At 43.7% G+C, this 23,372-nt stretch overlaps 1 protein-coding gene across 2 annotated transcripts in view; it reads right to left on the bottom strand.

Annotated features, from left to right (window-relative positions):
• The window catches only part of LOC8038738 (SOSS complex subunit B2), a 44,430-nt gene extending 21,408 nt beyond the window's left edge, over positions 1-23,022 (bottom strand). The window contains exons 1-6 of one of the 2 annotated variants that reach the window (XM_040220066.3): positions 22,714-23,022; positions 22,522-22,633; positions 19,318-19,456; positions 13,751-13,822; positions 13,613-13,691; positions 12,417-12,498 (exon numbers count right to left, since the gene is read on the bottom strand). In XM_040220066.3, the coding sequence (XP_040076000.2) occupies positions 12,417-12,498; positions 13,613-13,691; positions 13,751-13,822; positions 19,318-19,456; positions 22,522-22,633; positions 22,714-22,767 (538 nt within the window). In that variant the 5' untranslated portion in view covers positions 22,768-23,022. The remainder of the gene's footprint in view (positions 1-12,416; positions 12,499-13,612; positions 13,692-13,750; positions 13,823-19,317; positions 19,457-22,521; positions 22,634-22,713) is intronic. The other variant, XM_040220067.3, reaches the window with a different exon arrangement.
• Positions 23,023-23,372: the final 350 nt, after the last annotated feature.

The raw sequence follows: 23,372 nt of genomic DNA, 5'->3' as shown, positions 1-23,372 counted from the left end.
GGTTTTCAACGAGACATTCCTTGCTAATGAACAAGGGGGAAAGTTTGTCTTGACAAGCACGCTTCAAGAGGTGATTTGGGTCGAATCTTTGGAGTGCCCCGAGATTCTAATTTCCGAGCAGAGATTTGACAGACATGCAGGCCGTGTTGCCTGTAAAGTGGGTCGCGCCACACACACGTCATTTGCAGTTGCTCGGAGAAGGGAACGCTCGACTTCCCCGACTGATGCTAATTGGGGTGGAAATTCTCCGACTTTACCAGGCTCGCCCGGTTGTCAATTCCCAGTTTTCCAGGTTGGTAGTTGCCCCGTGTTCGTTAAAGGAATGCTGAATGCCTTTGCAATTAGTGTGGATTTTGTACTCTCACACCATTATGCGGCTCAGCAGCTCAGTTCTTATTTCATCGACGAGAGGCGAATTACCTCTGAAAGGAGTGTTCAAAGACTGGAACAAATGAACACCATGAATGCACTGTGCATCTTGGTGGCTGTAGCATTTGTGCTGTGGCAACACCAATATTCTATTTGCACAATTCTAAAGCACGCTTTAAAAAAAATAACACAAAAAAACAACATTGCACATGAAGTAATAAGCGCATTAAAATCTTACCAAAAAACAAAATTGAGCAAAGGCCTACGAAAACCCGGTGTAAGGAGGACAGCCCCATCGAAGAAGACACCACAGGCTTTGAAGTTGAACGCTATTCGCGTCTCCAGCTCGACGCTCGCCCTCCCGCGGCAGAAACGGGAAGCGCTCCAGTGAGGGTCCCCCTATTCTCCTGCTCAGCGGGGAAGGCGGAACTGCTCGCGATCATGGCTCACGAAATGTCGTTTCCAAATGCAAACAACACTTTTCACTGTCCCAACGTATAGTGCTGCAGCCGGTATGGGATTGTACCTTACTGGAGAGTTTTAGTACGCAAACGCAAACGCAAGCGGTGTGCGTTTGCGTTCGAGTTGCGTGCCCCACGTTTTGCGCGCGCCTCATCACCATGCGCCATCCAAGACCGCAATTTCGGGCTCCGCGCACGCGCAGTGTGGAACACGCAAAGCTAACGCAAACACACAGGGCTTGAGTTCGCTCGTGTGTCACTACTGTTTCACCGGCTTCCAACGCCAACGCAACGTGCTGCAGTGAGCAGACGTGCAAGCAGGTAGGCGTTCCTTCGAACTGGAAAGGCTGAGATTGGCAAAACGACGGCGAGCAAATACAAAAGTAAATAAATGCTATGAAAAAAAAGTAGTATTAAAACAAAGCTTCTTTTTTTTTTACTTTTGGGCATTTGGTTTGGAAGTATATTGGTGGCGACTTTGGACGTTTCGCCGATTGTCAAAAGTCACGACTTTGATAGCACAATACACTTTACCCACAATTAATGTAATTTTATATAGATTTCTCACATTAGCTAGCATGTTTTAAAGGGACCATGAAATGATTTTAAAATCGAGTTTCATCCACCGCACGTCGTAAAAGGTGTGAAAAGAAACACAAAAACACAAAAATAGGGAGCCCAAAAAAATTATTTGCTATAGAACTTTTAAAAGAAAACTGGACTCTTTTGCGCCTTCCTTCCTTCGCCTGTTCACTACGATGCATACGCAGAATCGGTGCACGTCAGCCGAATCCACATCGCCTATTGGGTAAGAGCCTACCTCACCAGCACCGCGATCGTAAACAATAAATAGCCGGCGAATGTTTCTTAAAAGTTTTGTTAAATAATATTCAGATCCACATTTTGTAGCATAATTAGAGGTGCGTGGCGAAAATTGCCAAATTTGATAATGCTGAGAGCCAAGCGCCATCTATCGTGTGGTAAACGAAGCAACTACTGCGCGTGCGCAGTAGGGCAGGGCCGCCAGTTACTTGGGTGACGGCGACCGACGAACATTTATTTTCTTTGTTTTCCTTCCTCTCAAAACTCTGACTGACTGAACGTTTATTTTTCTACGTGTTCTTCCCGCGCGTGGCGACTTCAAGCAGCAAGAAAACAGTACTTAAAACAGACCACGACGAACAAGAACGCTGGATTCACCGACTCCGACGAAGCGTATAGGCCTAGCAGGCATTCCGACTCGGCGCTGCGTTGCTTCGTCGCAAGACCGTCTGCCTACGACCGGCTGGCGTGCTAAATGGAATATGCCCGCGCGACCCTTGTGGACCCTTCCCGTATTATAGTTTGATCATTGACCTCAATTCTAGATTAAGAGGTGAGGAGGTCAATCTCTTCCCCTTGTTTTCCGAGGCAGTGTTGACGAACACTCGTCGAAAAGGGACTCTCGTCGATTCTATCTTCTTGTTTTGTGTGATATAGAGCTGAAATAAACGCCGTATGGATTGCCTTCGTAACACGGTATGTACACTTTGTTATTGGTATGCCATTTTTATTCTGACAGACTGCACGTCACTGTCGACCCCGGTCCAACCTTTCTTTGCCGAGTGTCGCGTCAGTATCGAGTTGCAATCGTAAAAGAACGGTCCCGAAGCACTTACCAACAGCGCGAATACAAGACTTCCATCAAGCGCGCGCGTCCGCTCCGAGTGTAAGCAGGTATTTACGTGGCTCTTGCTGACACTCGTAGTTCAAACGTATCTTTTTTAACGTCGGCTCGCTCCTGCATCTCCGAGGCCGCGAAAAACGCCATCTACGTCGCTTCGCAAACGACTGACACGGGCCGGCCCTTCTGCCAACAATGACGGGGTGGTGACAAGACTCGCTGCACTTCCCAACAGGCATACCGGCGTATGGGACTAGTCCCATGCTGTCGCTGTAGCGCAACATATCTCATTGAATTTCGCTCAGCTGCGATGCGGCGATGAGAGGCGCCGATTCAGGAAATACGTCGGCGACATCAGCGCAGTAAAACCTACCGGCGCACCCCAACTCGTTGCCGCTAACACTCCCATTCTCCTACTGCCGAGAGAACTTCCGGTTCCGGAAACGGTCTACGTCACGGCTTCTTTTGCGGTCAGTTGGAGAGAATGAAAAAGTCGATATTTCAATAATTTTTTGTGTAAAAGTTAATAAACCGAGACGAAAACGGATGCCTGTTCGACATTCAGTGAACATTGACGGTTTAATGTAAAAGTTATCTGGAAAAAGTAAAAAGGTCATTTCATGGTCCCTTTAATTGATTTTAGACTATTTTTATTTTATTGGTAATTAAAATGCAGCAATTGGAACAAGAGATGATAATTAGCACAGTTTTCATTGTCATATTTCTTCGCACGTTGAAAATTAGATCATAAGCAACAAATTATATTAGAGCTTGAAAATTTACTTATTCAAATATGTGAATTTTAATATCATTAATATTAATACAAACCGCGGCAATGTATGCCTCCAATAGACTACTTCCATAAAGCCCAGCATGCAACACGGCGCGCGTTGCACTCTGGGAACTACAGGTTTTCCCGCTCATTTTAATCCAAGCGACGACCAATTTAATCCCGGGGTCACTCAATTTAATCCAAGGGCCATACAATTTAATCCAAGCGCCACACAATTTAATCCCGGGGTCAGTCAATTTAATCCACAATATATATATGCACTTATTGCCTTCAGTGGTCGTGTTTTGCTTACACATTTGGTAACTTAGAATAATTGTTTATACAATTTGAATTTTTGGGGGGCAATTGAGAATTTTATCACTAATGTGATTACTTTGAGTTACTAGTCCCAATATTGACGAGGCTTAATTGATATGTTGGTTACTCTTTTTACAGCGCAGCTTTTAGGCACCCGTTTCCGGCTTAAGCGGCGTCGGCGTATCCACGCGGTGCATGATGGGCAAATTCCCCCGCTAAATTTAGCGGAAAATTTCCCCGCTAAATCTAGCGGAAAATTTTTACTGCTAAATCTAGCGGAACATTTTCCCCGCTAAATTTAGCAGAAAATTTTCCCCGCTCTATCTAGCGGAAAATATTCCCCGCTATATTTAGGGGAATATTTCCCCCGCTAAATCTAGCGGAAAATTTTCCCAGCTAGATTTATCGGAAAATTTGCGCCGCAAAGTCTAGCGGAAAAGCTTCCCCGCTAAATCTAGCGGAAAATTTTTAAGCTAAATCTAGCGGAATGTTTTTCCTGCTAAATCTAGCAGAACATTGTCCCGCTCAATTTAGCGGGCAATTTTCTCCGCTAAATCTAGCGGAAAATTTTTCCCGCTATATTTAGCGGAAACTTTTCCCCGCTAAATCTAGCGCAAAATTTTCCCAGCTAGATTTATTGGAAAATTTGCCCCGCAAAGTCGAGCGGAAAAGCTTCCCCGCTAAATCTAGCGGAAATATTTTCCCGCTAAATCTAGCGGAAAATTTTTACTGCTAAATCTAGCGGAACATTTTCCCCGCTAAATTTAGCGGAAAATTTTCTCCGCTAAATCTAGCGGAAAATTTTCCCAGCTAGATTTATCGGAAAATTTTCGCCGCAAAGTCTAGCGGAAAAGCTTCCCGCTAAATCTAGCGGAAAATTTTTAAGCTAAATCTAGCGGAATGTTTTTCCTGCTAAATCTAGCAGAACATTGTCCCGCTAAATTTAGCGGACAATTTTCTCCGCTAAATATAGCGGAAAAATTTTTCCCGCTATATTTAGCGGAAAATTTCCCCCGCTAAATATAGCGGAAAATTTTCCCAGCTAGATTTATTGGAAAATTTGCCCCGCAAAGTCGAGCGGAACAGCTTCCCCGCTAAATCTAGCGGAAACACTTTCCCGCTAAATCTAGCGGAAAAACTTTCCCGCTAAATCTACCGGAAAATTGTTACTGCTAAATCTAGCGGAACATTTTCCCCGCTAAATCTAGCGGAAAGTTTTCCCAGCTATTTATCAGAAAATTTGCGCCGCAAAGTCCAGCGGAAAAGCTTCCCCGCTAAATCTAGCGGAAAATTTTTAAGCTAAATCTAGCGGAATGTTTTTCCTGCTAAATCTAGCAGAACATTGTCCCGCTAAATTTAGCGGTCAATTTTCTCCGCTAAACCTAGCGGAAAATTTTTCCCGCTATATTTAGCGGAAAATTTCCCCCGCTAAATCTAGCGGAAAATCTTCCCAGCTAGATTTAGCGGAAAATTTGCCTCGCTAAGCCTAGAGGAAATTTTTCCCCGCTATATCTACCGTAAAATTTTTCCGCTAAATTTAGCGGAAAAATGTCCCCGCTAAATTTAGCGGAAAATTTTTCCTGCTAAATTTAGCCGGAAATTTTCCTCGCTGTTTAGCGGAAAAATTTCCCCGCTAAAATTTGCGGAAAATTTTCCCCGCTAAATCTAGCGGAAAAGTTTCCCCGCTAACTTTAGCAGAAAATGTTCCCCGCTAAATCTAGCGGAAAAATTTTCCCCGCTGAATTAAGCGAAAAATTTTCCCCGCTATATCTAGTGGGGACATTTTCCGCTAGATTTAGCGGAGAAAACTTTACGCTAATTTAGCGGGAAAAAATTTTCCGCTAAATTTAGTGAGAAAAATTTTACACTAGATTTAGCGGGGAAAATTTTCTGCTAGATTTAGCGGGAAAAATTTTCCACTAGATTAAGCGGGGAAACTTTTCCGCTAGACTTGGCTGGGAAAATTTTCCGCTAAATCTAAAATTTACCGCTAGATTTAGCGGAGAAAACTGCACCCTAGGTTTAGCGGGAAAAATATTCCGCTAAATTTGGTGGTAAAAATTTTACACTAGATTTAGCGGGAAAAATTTTCCGCAAGACTTAGCGGGGAAAATTTTCCGCTAAATCTAGCTGGTAAATTGTTCCGCTAGATTTAGCGGGGAAAAATTTCCGCTAGATTTAGCGGGAAAACTTTTCCACTAGATTAAGCGGGGAGACTTTTCCGCTAGACTTGGCGGGGCAAATTTTCCGCTAAACCTTGCTGGGAAATTTTTCCGCTGGATTTAGCAAGTAAAATTTTCCGCCAGATTTAGCGGGAAAAATTTTCCATTAGATTTAGCGGGGAAGCTTTTCCGCTGGACTTTGCGGGGCAAATTTTTCGCTAAATCTAGCTGGGAAAATTTCCCGCTAGATTTAGCCAAAAACTTTTCCCGCTAATTGTAGTGGAAACATTTTACACTAGATTTAGCGGGGCAAATTTTCCGCTAGGCTTAGCGGGGGAAAATTGTCCGCTAAATCTTGCTGGGAAATTTTTCCGCTAGATTTATCGGGGAAAGTTTTCCGCTAGGTTTAGCGGGAAAATTTTTCTACTAGATTTAGCGAGAAAACTTTTCCGCTAGACTTTGCTGGGCAAATTTTTCGCTAAATCTAGCTGGGAAAAATTTCCGCTAGATTTAGCGAGGAAAACCTCCCGCTAGATTTAGCGGGAAAAAATTTTCCGCTAAATTTAGTGGGAAAATTTTACACTAGATTTAGCTGGGAAAATTTTCCGCAAGACTTAGCGGGGAAACTTTTCCGCTAAATCTAGCTGGTAAATTGTTCCGCTAGATTTAGCGGGAAATATTTTCCGCTAGATTTAGCGGGAAAATTTTTCCACTAGATTTAGCGGGGAAACGTTTCCGCTAGGCTTTGCGGGGCACATTTTTCGCTATATCTTGCCTGGGAAAATTTTCCGCTAGATTTAGCGAGGAAAACATTCCGCTAGATTTAGCGGGAAAAAAGTTTCCGCTAAATTTAGCGGGAAACATTTTACACTAGATTTAGCGGGGAAACTTTTCTGCTAGACCTAGCGGGGAAAATTTTCCACTAGAATCTGCGGGGCTAATTTTTCGTTAAATCTAGCTGGGAAGATTTTTCGATAGATTTAGCAGGAAAAGTTTTCCGCTAGATTTAGGGGGGAAATTTTTCCGCTAAATTTAGCGGGGGAATTTACCCATCATTCACCGCGTGGTTACGCCGACAGCGACGGCGACGCCGACGCCGCTTAAGCCGGAAACGGGTGCCTAAGAGCTGCGCTCTAAAAAGAGTAACCAACATATCAGTTAAGCCTCGTCAATAGTGGGACTAGTAACTCAAAGTAATCACATTAGTGATCAAATTCTCAATTGCCCCCCGAAAATTCTAATTGTATAAACAATTGTTCTAAGTTACCAAATGTGTAAGCGAAACACGACCACTGAAGGCAATAAGTGCATATATATATTGTGGATTAAATTGACTGACCCCGGGATTAAATTGTGTGGCGCTTGGATTAAATTGTATGGCGCTTGGATTAAATTGAGTGACCCCGGGATTAAATTGGTCGTCGCTTGGATTAAAATGAGCGGGAAAACCTGTAGTTGGCCAGGGAGGAGAGTGGCATGGTTTCGGTTTCAATCCACACGCCGAGGAGAGGTTACGCACAGAGCGTGGACTATTAACGGCCGTTATTTCATGTTTTCTGATCCCGAGAGCGTCATTTGTAGTCTCTAAACTAACCTAAATGGCCAGACCTCGAAGCTTTAGCACAAGCCCGAGACGTATAGCTTGTCTTAACACATACTTGTTGTATTTTTGTACTTGAGCTTTTCTGTTAGCGTTTCGAGGAATGTGGATGAGCCAGTGCTGGGAATGTCGACGCTGCGAAGCTCGGGGATCTTGCTTATGTACGAATCAACAAGCTGTAGCAACCAATAAATATGCATACATCGAGCTGGCGCCTTTACATTAGTGTTGTTGATCAGGAAGTTTGTTTGTTTCGTGCGTCCATAGACGAAATATTACTTTTTGCAATTACTGTTTTCTTAATACGCCTGAGTACGCGAGGTAAAACTCGGAGGCGCCATTGAAAAGTTCAATTATAACACTTCTTATCTCTTATCTGTACTGACCCGCAGCACTGCACGAAGCGAAGTCCCCACCCGCTTGCATTTTGCTAATATTCAACATCGCGTATGCGCATAAAGTTATCCTGCAGTCATATAAACACATTCGTACATACAAACCGTTTTAAGAAAGCAAAAGTCGAGTACTTGTGTGAAAAATGTCGCACCGTTCGCCAGAAGTACGCCGGACGGGCATGCGGTGCACCAAACGAACGAAATTATTCAAAGTGCATTTGGCGGTTGCTAGTGACCATAATATTTGTTATGTGTTTGCTTTCTTCCTGCCCTGAGTATGCCGAAATAATTTCAGACACACCGTTCAGGCACAGATCTTGGGCGTCAGTAAAAGCTCATCCAAAAAGGCTTAGCGAGGAATAGGGGACGCTTGTTAGGGCCTCCGTCGCAGCTAGCCGATCTTAGCGTTTGCGAAAACTTAATCTTCTATCAGCATAAAATTTGAGTGGGAGATATGTGATGACACGAGGAAGACATCATAGTAACTTAGGTGCGGTAGTGAGGTCGAATTTATTGCGTTTCCTTAAAAGTTCATGCGTCAACGCTGGGCTCAAATTTGATACTCCTGTGAGGATGCGGCTTGCTTTTCGCCCAATGAAGTAACAAGTGGACGTTTGGCAAACAAAATACGTGTAAGGCTCCAGGAGACCAAATTTCAGTTGCAGTTCACTGGTACCAGACGGGATTATTGAAACTGAACTCAAAGGTGAGGTGACTAAGCCACGTCTTAATTACTACGTTTGCATACGCACTCATAATATCCGGTGTTTCGGGAACCAAGGAAAGTGTCCCGGTCCTCGTTTTGTATCGCTCAAGAATGAGTGTATTGTACGTTTGTGAAAAGTCAGATAATCGAAAACGCAAGCAGCGCGTTCAGTCGCAACGCGATAGCATGAGATGGAGCTGCTCGGTCAAAACCGAAACTGAATGGCCAACTAGTTCCCAGAGCGCACTGCGTGGAATTTCGCCGCGATGGGGCGCGTCGGTTTTGGAAGAAGTCCATTAACGCCAAGATCATGAGAATACGCTATTTAACCATAATAGTCTTTCTAGAAAGGTATAATTCTGTTTTCTTTTTAGCATATGAAAAACTCTGACATAGTTATCAAGATAGACAAAGAGTCAAACACTGGATGTAATATGAAGTCCTACGCGTCACGCCGGTGCTATAAAAACACACACATACACACTTCAGCTGTCTGACTCGGATTCCGTCTTTGGGTTGTTGCAGTGAGAGCAGCGTTTATTAGTTTATGCGTTTGGTGGACATATTGTAAAAATTGGAATTATTCTCTTATTCGTGTGCTGGGATAATTGTCATTATTTCCCATGACAATTATCTGAGCAAGAAAAAGGCAGCGAGAACGCACAGGTATCAGCACTGATTTTTTCAACTACAAATATCAGCCTGAATCGAACAGTATGTCACAAAATAATGTTTCCGCGAACAACTTTTCTAAGTAAATAATTACGATGTGAGACACATCTTGAGTCATGAAAGAATCCGAAATGATGACCTATATCGAGAAATTAAACCCAAAATAAATTTAAGTTTCGGTTTCGCTCCAGAATTAAAATGCGCATCCTTCCGTAAATATTACGCCAAACACCGTTCTTGTTTTCAGGTTAAAGAGGTGACCTGCGCTCATAAAACATTAGCTTCTTTGTATTACTAGAAATAATTTATGTTGCTCAGTGAAGCCAGCAGACTAGACAGGCTCAACAGCGGCACGCATCTCTGACCCTCACTAAACCCGCCATCTTGGAAAATGAGTGGCGCCACCTATAGTTAGTTGGAGTCGCGAATATGGTGCATGCTACCGCTCGACACAGTAGCTGCTACAATCCATCCATCACGTTTTTGCATCGCCATTTTCTAATTTCTCGTCCACTGCCACCCTTGGCTCCATGCTCAGCATGTTGTTTGTTTTGGTTTTGGGAACTCGTGGTTCTCTTTTGGAGAGCCAATTTTCAGCACGTGCCCCTTGCCTTCCGTCATGCCTTATTTGCATGAGCACACTCGAAGCTCTTGATACGCCTATGTGTTATCGAAGGTAGGACAGTCACGCTGGAGGTAGGACAACGAACTGGAAGACATCTCTGCCATTTTTTGTTTGTGAGTTGAAAAACAGTTATTTAATTAGGAAGTAACTGTTCTGGCAGGAAAAGAGGTAAATTGAGCAAAGTTGCATGCTTCAGAAAATGGGGGCTATGGACAATAAGAAACTCATCAAACTTCGATGTTTGTACATGTGCACATTCAGTGAGCTAAGTTGTACAAAGTATGTGGTAGTCGGTGACCATTATTTATCTGCACGGTTCATATGCACGAGTTAAATACAATTGACTCTCGGTAATTTAAGGTTGCTTTATTCTAATTTTCGGTTAGTTCAAAGGAGGGATGTGGTCCTAACAACCATATATATGAATCTATGAAAAAAATGTGTGGTAATTTGAAGTTTAACCTTTAAAACTGGTTGATTTGAATAAAAATTTGAATAAAAAAGAATAATTTTTTTGAGTATGTTTGAGAATTTTGCTATTTTCGGGAGAATGAAAAAGTCTCGCAATTATGCTGACCAAGCTTAAATCGCAGCCGTGCACACTTTATCACTTGTATCTGTTTGCACGATCGGAAAAAGAATGAGAGCGGCACACGGCCAAGCCACCGATAAAGTGAACTAGAGGGCTAGTGAGCTCAACGAGCACTCACGGCTGCAACACATCCTGTCAACGGCACAAGAGGGTGCCACTAAAGCGTGGGCTGTAGTAGCGCATGCTTCGCATTGCCTTTGCTGCACTACTGCCGTTGTCCTCGTCACTGTCGTCATAGTTGATTCGGCATTGCATTTCATTCGACATAAGTGAGAGAAAACACGGAGGAAAGATCTGAATGGGAACCAGTTCGCACTGCCAAACCGCCAAGCTAAACCTGCTCGCCGAAGGCCCTTAGAACGCTTGGATTCTCCAGCCCATGCTACCGCAGCACTGCCGCGTACATACGGGACCTTTCCAGGTTCGCTGCGACAGTGCCTCATCTCACTACTCCTCCTCTAGTTCACTGTACCCCTGGGCAGCCCAGCCACCAAGCAGCCAAGCCACCGGGCAGCCAAGCCACCGGGCAGCCAAGCCACCGGGCAGCCAAGCCACCGGGCAGCCAAGCCACCGGGCAGGCAAGCCACCGGGCAGCCAAGCCACCGGGCAGCCAAGCCATCTGCACGGTTAAGCCAAGCCAAGCATGACTGCAGGGAAGCACATCATGGCACCATCCTCACAGGAGTTATGGAAGCGAGCGTGGCCGCACCATGTGACAGCCAACAAATCTTGGGTTGAGACATTACCCAGCCATGAAATGTCTCGCCCATCGGATGTGTTGATGTAGACAAACATGCCCTGGTCTGTGATTCGTTTTCGGACAGTAAAGTTGTGCAAGTGGTTAGGTCTGAAAAGGGTCATGTCACCTTTTGTGCTGAGTGGCCGAGTGCCGTTGACACGGAAACTGCATGTGGTGCCACACAGGATTTTTTTTGCACATTTTTCGGCAAAGGAATTGCTGGACACAAGCTAAGAAAGGTTTGCCATTTGTAGAGCATAGTTACTGCCGTGCCTCTCTCTCAGCAAAGGCAAGTAAAGAAACAACTTCTCCCAAGTACTGAATAAAAAGAACAGGCATTTTGAGCATGTTTTCTGAAATCTGAAGTTCGCTTAATTCGGAATGTTTCACTGTCCCCGCAAGCTTCGAATTAACAAGAGTCGACGGCATACTCGCATGTTAGAATCGAGGGTGTGTTAGAATTGTGAAAACAGGATATTGGGAGCATGCGACACCTAAAGGGGACGCACCACTTTGCCTTGGCAGCTGGTTGACAGTATACCACCACTTACAATGTCTGCATTATGTAGCATAGTGAAGCGCTGTCCGCTCTGACCTCTTCTAATGCGCCCGCAGCGTCTTAACCACGTCTGCACTTTCTTGCAGCTGAGTTTCTCAATCTTACTCCAGAGTAAAGGTGGCTGGCCCCTTGACATTCAAAAACATATGTATGTCCAGCATTGCTCTGAATGTGTTCTCATGCCATTCAACCTGCCGGAGTTGCTCAAAACTCGAGTTCAATCGTGCCTGCCGTAGTTGTAAGCAACAACCACGGCAAAAACACTGCCGTGTTTTTCATTTATCTGAGCTGGAATATGCTTCTGCAAAGCGATCGTGTGTCTCGATCCAGAAATCCCTACGAGACGACATTCACCAGTTGTAGTAATGAATAAAATCTACATGAAAATTATTTTTTGCTCTATCAGATTGCTCTTGGCTCGCTGGAGAATCGAGTAGACAAACTGGGATTGACATGATCGCGGCAGTTTTTAACAGCGGATAAGGACGATGTCCAGGTCTCGTGTAAAAAATGTTAGTGTTGACAGTGGCCCGGCACATTTTTTATAATGCTGTGCTCAGGTTAGCTGATATTGATTAGAAACTATGGTTGGCTACCGCACAGGATGTTTATGCAAAATGCTGGAAACCGAAATAACCCATCACGAAGTGCCACCATCAGGATGGCTGGCGCAACGGGCTCCCGGTTGTCCCTTGTTCCGAGGCACAAGCTGACGAGTTTCGGTACTCTGCAAATATCCGGCAACCCTGGGGCGCACTCGAGCGGGCACCAACAGCCACTCACCTGGCAATGGCGCTGGGAGGCCCATCGGATCTGCGCCCCCCACCTGTGAGGTGGGCGATCGCCTCTGGTCCATATTGGCACTCTGAAATCGGGGCGAGCAGAGGCATTGTTTCAAGGGACACTGATAGGGCATTTATGCTTTCCAAGGTTTTTATCTGTGCGAGACATATGAGAGCCAAACTACCCAGAACACAATTAGTGGCTTGAAATTTGTTTTCTTTCCGCCCGAAAATCATTGATCGAGAACTGGCCGTTTTGAGTCGCGCTCATTCTCTTCTTTGTGGTCACGAGCCGTTTTCTGTGTTGAGACACAACCACCAAAGATTATCACAGTTGTGGGTCATCGAAGGCACACACTCAATACTAAAAATGGACTGAATTTAACACACCCATTTTTGTGGCTTCTAAAAAGTTGCATACATTGATCGAAGAAAAAAAAGCTGCCCAGCCAAGTGACTTTCGGTAACTTTCTCCTCCTCTATATTTCTTCTTCCTCCTCCGTCCAATTTCGGTTTCGGTTTCAAGCAGTTGCATTTTTTTTTACTTTAATAAAAATATATGTGACACTGTAGCAAAATATTGATTGGGTAGTCTTCTGACACCATAATAAAATGCCTGGCAAAAAATAAAAAAATTAATTTTTGGGGTGTGTCAGTGTCCCTTTCAGATCACCTCGACTGGCCAGAGCCGAGATCAAAGGGACCACAAAATGATTTTCCCATGCTAATAAACCAGAGAACTGCTAGCAGTTTCACATTACACTGGCTAGAAAGTGTCAAAGGGGGGGGGGGGGGGGGGGGCCAATTCTCTTTCCTTTTCTAGTAGGGTTTATTGCGTGTGCAACACACCCAACCTCATAGGAGATAAAACCGCCCCTCCCTGAAAGCAAAAAAGGCGAGATCATCTCCTGACGAGTTTGTCCAGTTGAGCTCCCAGAAGAAGACGCGGCGCAATGGAACCGCAGGAGCCCACAAGTAGCGATATAAGAAAAAGGCAAAGCCTAGACAATACCTACGTGTAGCGCACTGGGTGCTTTGCACGAATGTCACAATTACATCACAATGGCTCAATCTTACGAGGACAATAGAAATAGGCCAGTTCCGTGTAATCCACTTCCGTCTGGGCAAGATGATCTGGCCACTCCAGCGCCAGCGTCACAACCCATTTTGAAGTGTTGCCTCAGAGAAGGCACTCACCAGCTTGGCCTGCAGCTGCAGCTGGAATTCGGGATTGGGCTCACTCATGAACGGTGTTTCGCTGAAGGGCAGGCAGAACCTGAGGGAGAGACATTTATGGGCTGCCAGTGGGGCACGCTCACCGAAACTCATACTCACTCTCCAATCTTCTGAATCTCACCCCCTTTCCCCGTGTAGAGGGTGAGGCATCCTTTCCAGAGTGATGCGTAGCTGGAAAAATATTAAGCATCGGTAAATCGTAGCAACACCCAAGTCGTTGTCACCTCGTCGAAGTCTTTCAGGACCATAAAGACTGGACTCACGGCCCCGAAAGTCTCAGGATAAGGAAGAAGGGTGCCGGAGACTAGAGTAGTCGCCACTACCAAAAAGACTGCATCGAGTGATGCACTAGGCAGCTATCGCAGTGCCTTCTGCGCCCAAGTGCCACAAAACGACACAATTCTTTCGAACATTCACAGCAAGGTCAACGTGAATTGATCAATGTGAATCCAGGTTTCTACCGTGCCATCAAAAGCTAAAATGATTAACCATCATGTTCTCCTTGTCCCCAACAAGGCGACTTTATTGGCGCACTGGGAATGTTTTAACTGTACACATAATGGAGACAACAAAATTAAAGGCCCTGGACACAGACAGCCTAATACCACTTTTGAACGGGCACCTCAAATGCCATATTTGCCAAATGACATTCAGTATAAATGCCATTTAGTTAGTGCCACACGGCAACTCAAATGGTATTTGGGCTAAGTGGCATTTATTTAGCCCAAATGTCATTTGGGTTGCTGTATGGCACTGACAAAATGGCCAAAGTCAAATTTGGGGGTTTTACGTGCCAAACCAACGACTGACATCTGGCACGCCCCAGCGCAGGACTGGGGATTAATTTGGGCCACCTGGGGATCTTTTGACGTGCAACCGAAAGCTCAGTTACACGGCGCCTTCTCCGCAATAAGCCTCCGTCAGATTGCGGGCACCTCGGCCGGGATTCGAACCCGCCACATGGGGATCCGTAGGCCGGCGCTCTCGCCTCGGAGCGACCGAAGCAACTACTGACAAAATGGCATTTACACTGAATGTCATCTGGCATAAGTAGCATTTTAGGTGCCCATCTGACCAAAGTATTAAAAGGAAACTGAACAGGATGTTCACACTGCCCATGACGAGCAGAAATTGAACAGTGTCTAGATTCCAAAAGGGGAAAAAAGGGTGAAAAATAATTAATTTACCCAATCCTTCTTCGTGCACCTTTAGAGCAATAGTAAGCATAGCTGCACAGACATATTAGAATTTATTTATATATTTATTCACTTATAAATACCGCTCACTTCATCGAGTCTCTAGCACAAGTGCTCCGCACACAGGAAACAAGATGGAAACAAGATGTTTATAACTGTCTTGTTTCTTGTTTGCACTTTTATTTATGAAAATGCTTCATATATACATTTACATACGATAAACAAGAGATTCTGGCATTTATATTTGGTATAAACGCTGAAAGCCAGAAACTCTGCATAAAAGTGCTGCTCTTGCGAAGATCGTCTCGTCTGGAGTATTTCTTTGCAAAATCATGCCGCATCCACAGTGCCTTTTCATCGGCCTCGCTGTGGTCTCTTCCAGTTGGATGCAGCAGACAGACGCTGCGCCAATGACTGAGCAACCCTGAACAGAGCCCTTATGAGATGCTAAGGTCGATATAACACCTGGAAAGGGCACGGGCCTAAACAATAAATGCATCAACAATGCCAGCCAACAATTCTACCCAAAGAGAAGCAGCTCGGATCCGACTGCTGGCACAGCAGAGTGCGGGTGCCCGCCTCTGGGCACACTGGGCCAGGGTACCGTGGCCAGAGCGTCGAACCGAAATTTTTATTGGTTCGGTTCGGGTTCACAGCTTTTGGTTCAGTTCCGGCTTAGTTCCAGCGGGGAAAAATAATGGTACGAACCACTACATTGAGAATATATTTTCCACACTGTTTTGGCAATAGGCACTATTTCAACCGTGAAACAAGAAACTTTATAGCTTTTTATAATTCATACAATCCTTTTATTTTCAAGCACCAAAAAAGGAGATTGCGGTATTTAATTTCAATGAAACAGTCACAGAAAAGCTAGATTAACGTACAAAATGTTTGTATGAATCAACATCTATTTGTTTACCTCAGTGGCATATATTTTACCTGAATCGAAAACTTATCCGTCTGGTAAGTCGCCTAAAAGAGCCGTGATTGGTATAACTTTGGGTCACAGTATTAGAAGTTGAATCCTAGTTGCGCTCTTGAACTTAGTAATTAATTACAGTGCATAAAATCATAGAATGGGCACATCCTCGGCGAATATATCGTGAAATCTTGTTTATGAAATAAATTTCATGATATATGTGATGAGGACGCAACTGAGCTAAAAGAACTATTATTTGCAAAAATGTCAAAAAAGTTTGAGGACAGGCCCTTTCTACCTTTTATTCGCCCTTTTTTGCTTGGCAACAAACTCAGTGGCGCCATCTTTTGGCTAGCACTGGCACACTTCCGGTTCACGCATATTTCCAAAGTTTCTTCTCATCATTCTTTCATCGTAAGAGTGAATTAAGTCTTAAAGTGCTATAAATGGCCATTTCCAGAAGATAGCGTGTATACCTGATTTCGCAAATACTGCGAAACCCGCCGTCTAGCTCAGAACCTGAAGTGGCTGGGGGCTATTTGCACACTGGCGCCGCCACGTTTCAACTCACGCGAGAAAGAGCGAATAGGAACTCTGAGCGGCAATCACAAGGCTTGTTTTTCTGGCCAGCATTGGTTACACTCAGCACTATGATACAGGCGAATGATCATGCAGAAAAGTGTGATCAAAATTGTACACTCTAATCTATACGCACCTTCATTCTATAATAAAATCTGGCCTAAAATAGAGCATACCCAAGCGAACATTTTTGGCATAGTTAGGCATTTGAGGTTTACCTTGACAAGATACCGGTGAATTCAATTTAGCGTCAACCTTGCTAATGGGCGATTTTTTTTGTTAAAGAAAACAAAGCAGTATTTCGTACTCTACTCGACATTGCAGCTACTTAACTGGTCACTTTCTGACAGTCTGCGTGCGCTATTTACATAGTTCGCCACGCGTTTCCGTGTACTTTGTTTTTGTCCAGCCCAGACACATAAAATTGTTGTTCATCACATAAAAGAGGCAATAACAGACTTCTATAAATTGCAGAAGGTAAATATGTGTAAGGAACGCAGAGTTATTTAAATCAGCTTCAACGAAAAAAATTGTTCAAGGCTCTCCCAAATCACTTATAAAAACGGTGGTCACTTTTCGGCGTTTATATCGAGGATAAAAACACCAGAAAAGATCTGCAGAGCATATTTCAGCTAATATGTGGGTGTATTTACTTTAGATGCAAATCTTTAAGATGATCAGCCCCTTATTCATGTTGTCAAATCTTCAGGCAGTAATTAAATATATTTCTATTACCATCAATAAATTTGACGGTATGAAGTTCACATAACTGCTAGAGACCGACACAGGAGGACGATACTCGAACATACGCCAGCTGCTGAGTCTGCAGAAACTTGCTTTTTTGTTCACTGTTTGGCAGTGCGAAACACCGGATTGCAAGGTATGCTAAGAAGGACTGTGCGCTCACATAATGGATCTGAAGGCAAATACACAAAACCTTCAGAAAGAGAGATAATAAATGGTATTCTTCTAAATAATCTCATACACAATGCCTTACTGCAAAAAGAGATACATGAGATTCAGGCAACGATATTCCTAATTACGCATAAATAGCGCAAAGAACAGACAATATATTTCTAATATAAATCACATCTAGACATCAGCTTGCACGATTTTGAAACTTCGAAAAAGTACCGTCTCAGGAGGCTAATGTTATACTCGGCTTTACGTGCATTTGTTTTCGGCCCTCACTTTACAACTCTGTGCTTCATCAGTCATGCGCTCTCGAACATTTTATTAGGCTGCAGCATATCATCGCAAGACTATTATATATACAGCACAACTTTAAAATTTAGACATTCCTTTTTGTTAGCATTGAGAACATCACATTGCACCAGAAAACTGATCTGCTTAACATGGTTTGCACGTGACATCCTCGCACTATATGCTGGCGGTCATTGCATTTGTTCTTGCTGATAAAATCAAATCCGGTGGTGCAAAATGCGTGCTGCAGAAGGTTTGTGCTCACTGCAAGTCATGTATTTGAGAGACGTAAATTATTCTTGCTTGGTGCACTGTTAGGAACGGCGCGCGCATATGACACTATGAAAACGCACTTTCTGGCAGGAGTGTTTTTGTAAACAAAGTAGTTTCCTCAATCACGCTTTCTGGTCTGTGCCGAAGATTTACCTTTACAACACAGTGTTTTTACCCCCCCTTCTCTTTTCTTTTTTCGATGCTCCTCCAGATAATGCTTTTTTATTACCGAGGGACTCCCACCTCCATATGGGGTTGTTACTTTGACAATTATATTTGTGTCATTTGTTAACAGTAATCCTCCATTTCGTTTATTTTGCGCCCAAAATCTGTGAAGTTTACACAAAATATGGAGGTGGTCAAAGCTTGGGGGAAAATTGAGAACTCCTGCGAGACTTAGAGCGGCTGCAAACGTTCGGCTATCCCTCTGAGGCCACTAGGATTCTTCTTTTCAGGTATGCCTCCCGTACACACTTGTAACTCTAAGTTCTATTTATCGTCGGATTAATAAGTCACATTTAGTCCTTTCAATGCTTTTATTCTTGGGAATAACTTTTTGAGACAATTCAGCAACAACGAAAACATGTTTGGGTGCTCAATGATGTGTACATGTAAAATGGGTTGTGCAACAATTTGTTTATTTTCAGTAAATATCCATAAGAGCCAATCCCCGACGTTGATAACTTGCAAAAACGCCCATTAGTTTTCCCCTCCGCTCAATGGCGGACGCCGGAAAAATAAAGGAACGAAACAGCTATCCCTTCTAAACTCGCTATTAGAAAAAGCGGCCACGTGATCTGACGCTAATTATAGTATACCGTTAGTGTTCATCACAGTCATGCACTGGGGGTGGCAAAGAATAAAGCATGGGTTGAGCTTTAGACATTGTTAGAGTTCAGCTATTCTCATCTTTATTTGAGCATGAGCCACTACCCGAATGCTTGGAAATGCCGATTGTCATGAGCCCGAGCGCTGGACTCGGGATCATGACAATCGAGTATGTCACAGTGTCACGTGACTCGCAATGAGAACTCGTGATGCCATATGACTTCATGTTGTCAAGGCTAAAAAATCTAGTAACATTCTCAATTAAGTCGACTTGATGCAGTGCGTTGTGCGACTACATCACGGGGCCACGTGGCACGACACTCCTTGACAGCATGTCTTGATACCACGACGTCACGTGAGCATGTGAGAGAAGATTAATCATAGTGCCAATACAGAAGTGCCACGAAAAACTACAATTTCTCACAAATTGCAATTCGATATATGACAATTTGATCACTAGATACAGCTGCCAATTTTTATTTCTCAAAAATTAATTTTGTAATTTTAAAAAAATACAGTGAACCGTTTTAAACCAGTTATCGTTAATTTTTTTCTGGTTCAGTTCCGGTTCAGTACCAAGATGGCGGTGCCGATTTCGGTTTGGTTCAGTTCCGGTTCGAAACTCTGACCGTGCCTGCCCCCCCCCCCCCCCCCAGGACACTCACCCTTTGGTAAGCTTGCAGATGTCCCCCTGTTGAATGCAGGTACCTGGCTCATCCCACACAGAGACGTTGATGGACCCAGAGCGGTCTGCCACTTTGCACGTCCGCACTTCGTGGTTTTCTTTGGTCATATTAGGTCGGCCTCGAACCATGAAACAGTAAAGCGCTCCTAAATGCAAGCTTCTAATCAGCACTGAGAAAATATTACTTAGAGCCTGGTGTAACAAAAATGCAAAGGCATCATGTTTTTGCTTTTAACTAAATATAGCCGAGAGTGAGAACCTAGACTTCACAGAACAATATTACAGCTCTATTCTTTTTTTTTTTTTTTCATAAAAAGAGTTGGGGCTTTTGTTGCAATGCAACAAAGGATATGAATGCTATGGAGTGAAATGAAAGATGTTAGTACAAGCTCCTATATCTCAGATGCTCCCATGTAAGTCTGCACATGGTGAGACCACCCTTAAAAGCAATCAACCTAGAGAGACAATGAAGTAATCTTTAGCTTAATTTTATGGTCAGGCAGGTATTCCAATCAATATTGACCAAATTCTAATCCTAAAAAATTAATTGCCCCAATTAGTTGGTCAAAAAGGAAATTCTTCAATCATAGCTGTGATGCAAGTGGCCAGAAAGAACACATGCCTGACGTCTGTGCAGAGTTTGACTGTAACAACATCGTAACATTTAACACCCGAGACTGTGGCGCAGAAAAGGAAAAAACTTTGTCGAAGGAACAGACACAGAAGAGAATGTCTCAAACTCAGTTAACTGGTTTATTTCTCAAAGCATCCTATATATACCCACACAGCCACTCTCAACCACCTTCTTGTAAAAACACATCCTTTCTCTCTCAGATCCGTAAGTTTTGCTTTCGAAAGTCGGCCCTAGCTTTTCATACAGAGTTTGGGACTACCGTAGAATACTGCGCGTCCGCCCTATCCACATGAAGTGCCCATTACCAAATTTGTACGATCTGAGAAAATACGCTCAGTACATTTATATGTAAAAGTGATGACCGGACAAGCGCCCATTCCCCATTTTTTCGCGATTGCCCACTCAAGCTCCAAAGCTTGAGTGGGCACTTGCCCAGTATTTTACGGTAAAGGAAAAATTATGGAAAAAAGATTGGATGTATATTAAAACAGCCCAAAGGACGAGAGACGGGATAAAGAGACAGTGACAGAGTGCTGGAGACCGGATAAAGAAAGACACAGACGGAGCACTGTTTTATGTACCAAGTCACCCCAAGCTTTAACTTTAGTATACTAAATCCCTAGGAAGCAAAAGCTGTTCCCTAGGGGACTTAATCGACTGCTCAGAACATATTCTGCTGAAAGGTTGCAATGAAAGAATAAGGGGAAACTCAGCAAATAAAGGAGGGGAAGGTTGGGGGAATGCCCCAGAGTAATCCATAAAACTAAGAACTAGTAATCATGTGGCCCATATGCAAAGTATGACAAGCTTTCAGCTCCAAAAACACAAACATTGGGGAAAGCCAGAAGAATCTGTAAAACTAAGAACTAGTAATCATTTGGCCCATATGCAAAGTATGACAAGCTTTCAGCTCCAAAAACAAACACTGAGATATGATGCCAACATGGGTGGCACCATCAAGATTTATTAGCTTGGCCTTCCCAGATTTTTTATCATGCAATTCTACAATGTGGGGGGACTCAGGCGAGACAAATATTTTGAACAAATGACATAAAGGAACTGGGTGTAGGCCCAACGTGGGCCAGGAAGAAATTATTCCGGACAAAATGGCCCAAGTGAATTGATGTCCATGTTGCATGCCCTTTAAAGGATTTTCTTTAATGCTGCTTCAAAAGTTAATTGAACAAACCTTCAATATATTTTTTTGGTTCAGTCAGATATTTTTCAATTTGGTCATATTTTGGCGATTCTTTGTTTTCTGAAGTGTTGAAGTAGTGAAAGATGCAAGATGTCCAGATAAGAAGCACTGATCCCATAATATGCAACAAGCTTTTCGATAGGGCATTATGAAATGAACTTGGTTACCCCCAAAATATTTTAACGTGCATCCTCCCCTACAAAACACGTGCAGAGCCAATAATAGAGATGTACTGAGGTCACTGAGCCAATTCGGACAAATATCTAGACAATGTTAATTGTCACACTCAGTGTCGCACTGTAGTGTCGCATGACAATTGCGAGTGCATCTGAACATGCGTTCGGCCTCACTTGCTAAGCACCCTTCATAAATGACAATTGGTTCCCTAGGAAAACCAAGGTGCATGATCCTGTTCTTTTCTTCTTGAATGTCATTCCTAAGTGTTTCATTTTCCAAATGGAAAATGTTCCCTCTGAATGAACGATGCATGAAATCAGCGCTCCTCTAGGGAACATTTATAAACGAAAATGCAACTGGCAAAGACAGCCATATTTATTTGACACAGACAAGAGAGATGGAAACTGCTGAAGCACACATCGAATATGGCCCATACACTTTGTAAAGACATTTTTCAGTTATTGATAATAAATTATGTAAAAAAAAAAAAAGACTAGGCTTCATAAGTATTTTGCAAAATATTTTCCTCTCCATGCGCTTCACTTCTATGTGTAGATCCCTGAGAAACGAAAGCATGAAACATAAAGAACAAAGACAAGCTTGTACTTGCCTGCTGTTGTTCCTTAAGTCATAAGCTTTCATTTCTTCAAGCTCAATGTCCAATTTGCATTAAATACGGGCAATCGAAAACACACCAAGAGCTCGCAATCAATATTCAATTCGGATCACTCTTTCTGGGATCATTTTGTATGGGATCACATTGCCTGGACCCACTTTGTTTGGGACCACTCTGTCTGGAACCATTTTGTTTGGGACCACTTTGTCCACTTCTCAAAATTTGTGTCCATCAGAGGCATGAACAATAGGCTGCAGGCCTCTGCGCGTGCTTGCAGGGACGCTGGAAGCCAGGAGCTCGTTTTTGTAGCTTCTGCTAAGCTGGCACGTAAAGTACAAAGCATGGTGCACGTGCATAACTTTGATAGCTTTGACTGCGTCGCCTGAGAAAGTTACGCAGCCGGTGTTTCATAACCGAGTGGAGAGGGTCACATGCTCTACCGCCGGACCTTCTCAGTATGTCCGAGCTGGCTCTTGAACACCCGAATTCGCCACACGTTTCCCGAACAGCTAGAACGTTCAATCACGATACATCGAAGAGGCTACTCCGAGTTGCTCACCTATTTCCAGGACGATGAAAATAATACTGAGATTTTTCATGCCGGGCTTCAAATCACGAATGGTGGTAGGCTCCATTGTTTCGAGTCCTTCTGGACGCCTGTAAGTACCAATCTGCACGAGCAAGCTTCAGTTCTCGTACCGTGAAGAACGTGAAGCTTGAGTGGCAAATGCGCGCAGCACAGCCATCTTACCTGCAATGAGTAGGTAGGGCGGAGAGGGCTCAACGAATCGAGACCATGCACCATACATCGTTTCCCATTCCCAGAACCATTAGCGCTTATTATGTAAAATGTTTCAATGCGAGTTGTGCTCACGAAGCTACCGCAAGAAATACACTAGAACGCTATCTTGCTTTTTTTGGCACGTCTGTCTGATAAACCAGATATAACCAATATAACCGCTCCCTTCCTACGGCGGCAGCACGCACCAAAGACGACACCGACGACACAGCGGGCACAGCTGCACAGCAGCACGCAACGCATCAGCATACAGACGGATACAGTCCCTTACAGTACACTAGATTGGCACTATAATGCTAAAATGCTAGAATTACTAGATAGATAGTGAGAGTTGTATCGAGCCTACCTACCTAGCGTGGGAATATTTACATTTATATTTCCCCCATAAATTTTTGCTCTAAGTTTCTTCTCTCGTTTATAAGTATTTATAACCCAACAATTTTGTGGAATATAACACTTTATGACGATTTGCTCAATCGTGCAAAATGGCCACTAGTCGGCCATCTTGCGTCACCCACCCTCGGAGTCGGATCGTATCGTGGATCGGACTGATGAAACATGAAACGGGTGGAACCAGTGAGTTCGGTGAAGCGGGTGATGCTGGTAAAACC

The sequence above is a fragment of the Ixodes scapularis genome, unplaced genomic scaffold, assembly GCF_016920785.2.
Source record: "Ixodes scapularis isolate PalLabHiFi unplaced genomic scaffold, ASM1692078v2 PGA_scaffold9__187_contigs__length_104089568, whole genome shotgun sequence".
NCBI classification, from domain to species: domain Eukaryota; kingdom Metazoa; phylum Arthropoda; class Arachnida; order Ixodida; family Ixodidae; genus Ixodes; species Ixodes scapularis.
This window is presented reverse-complemented; position numbering and strand designations above follow the sequence as displayed.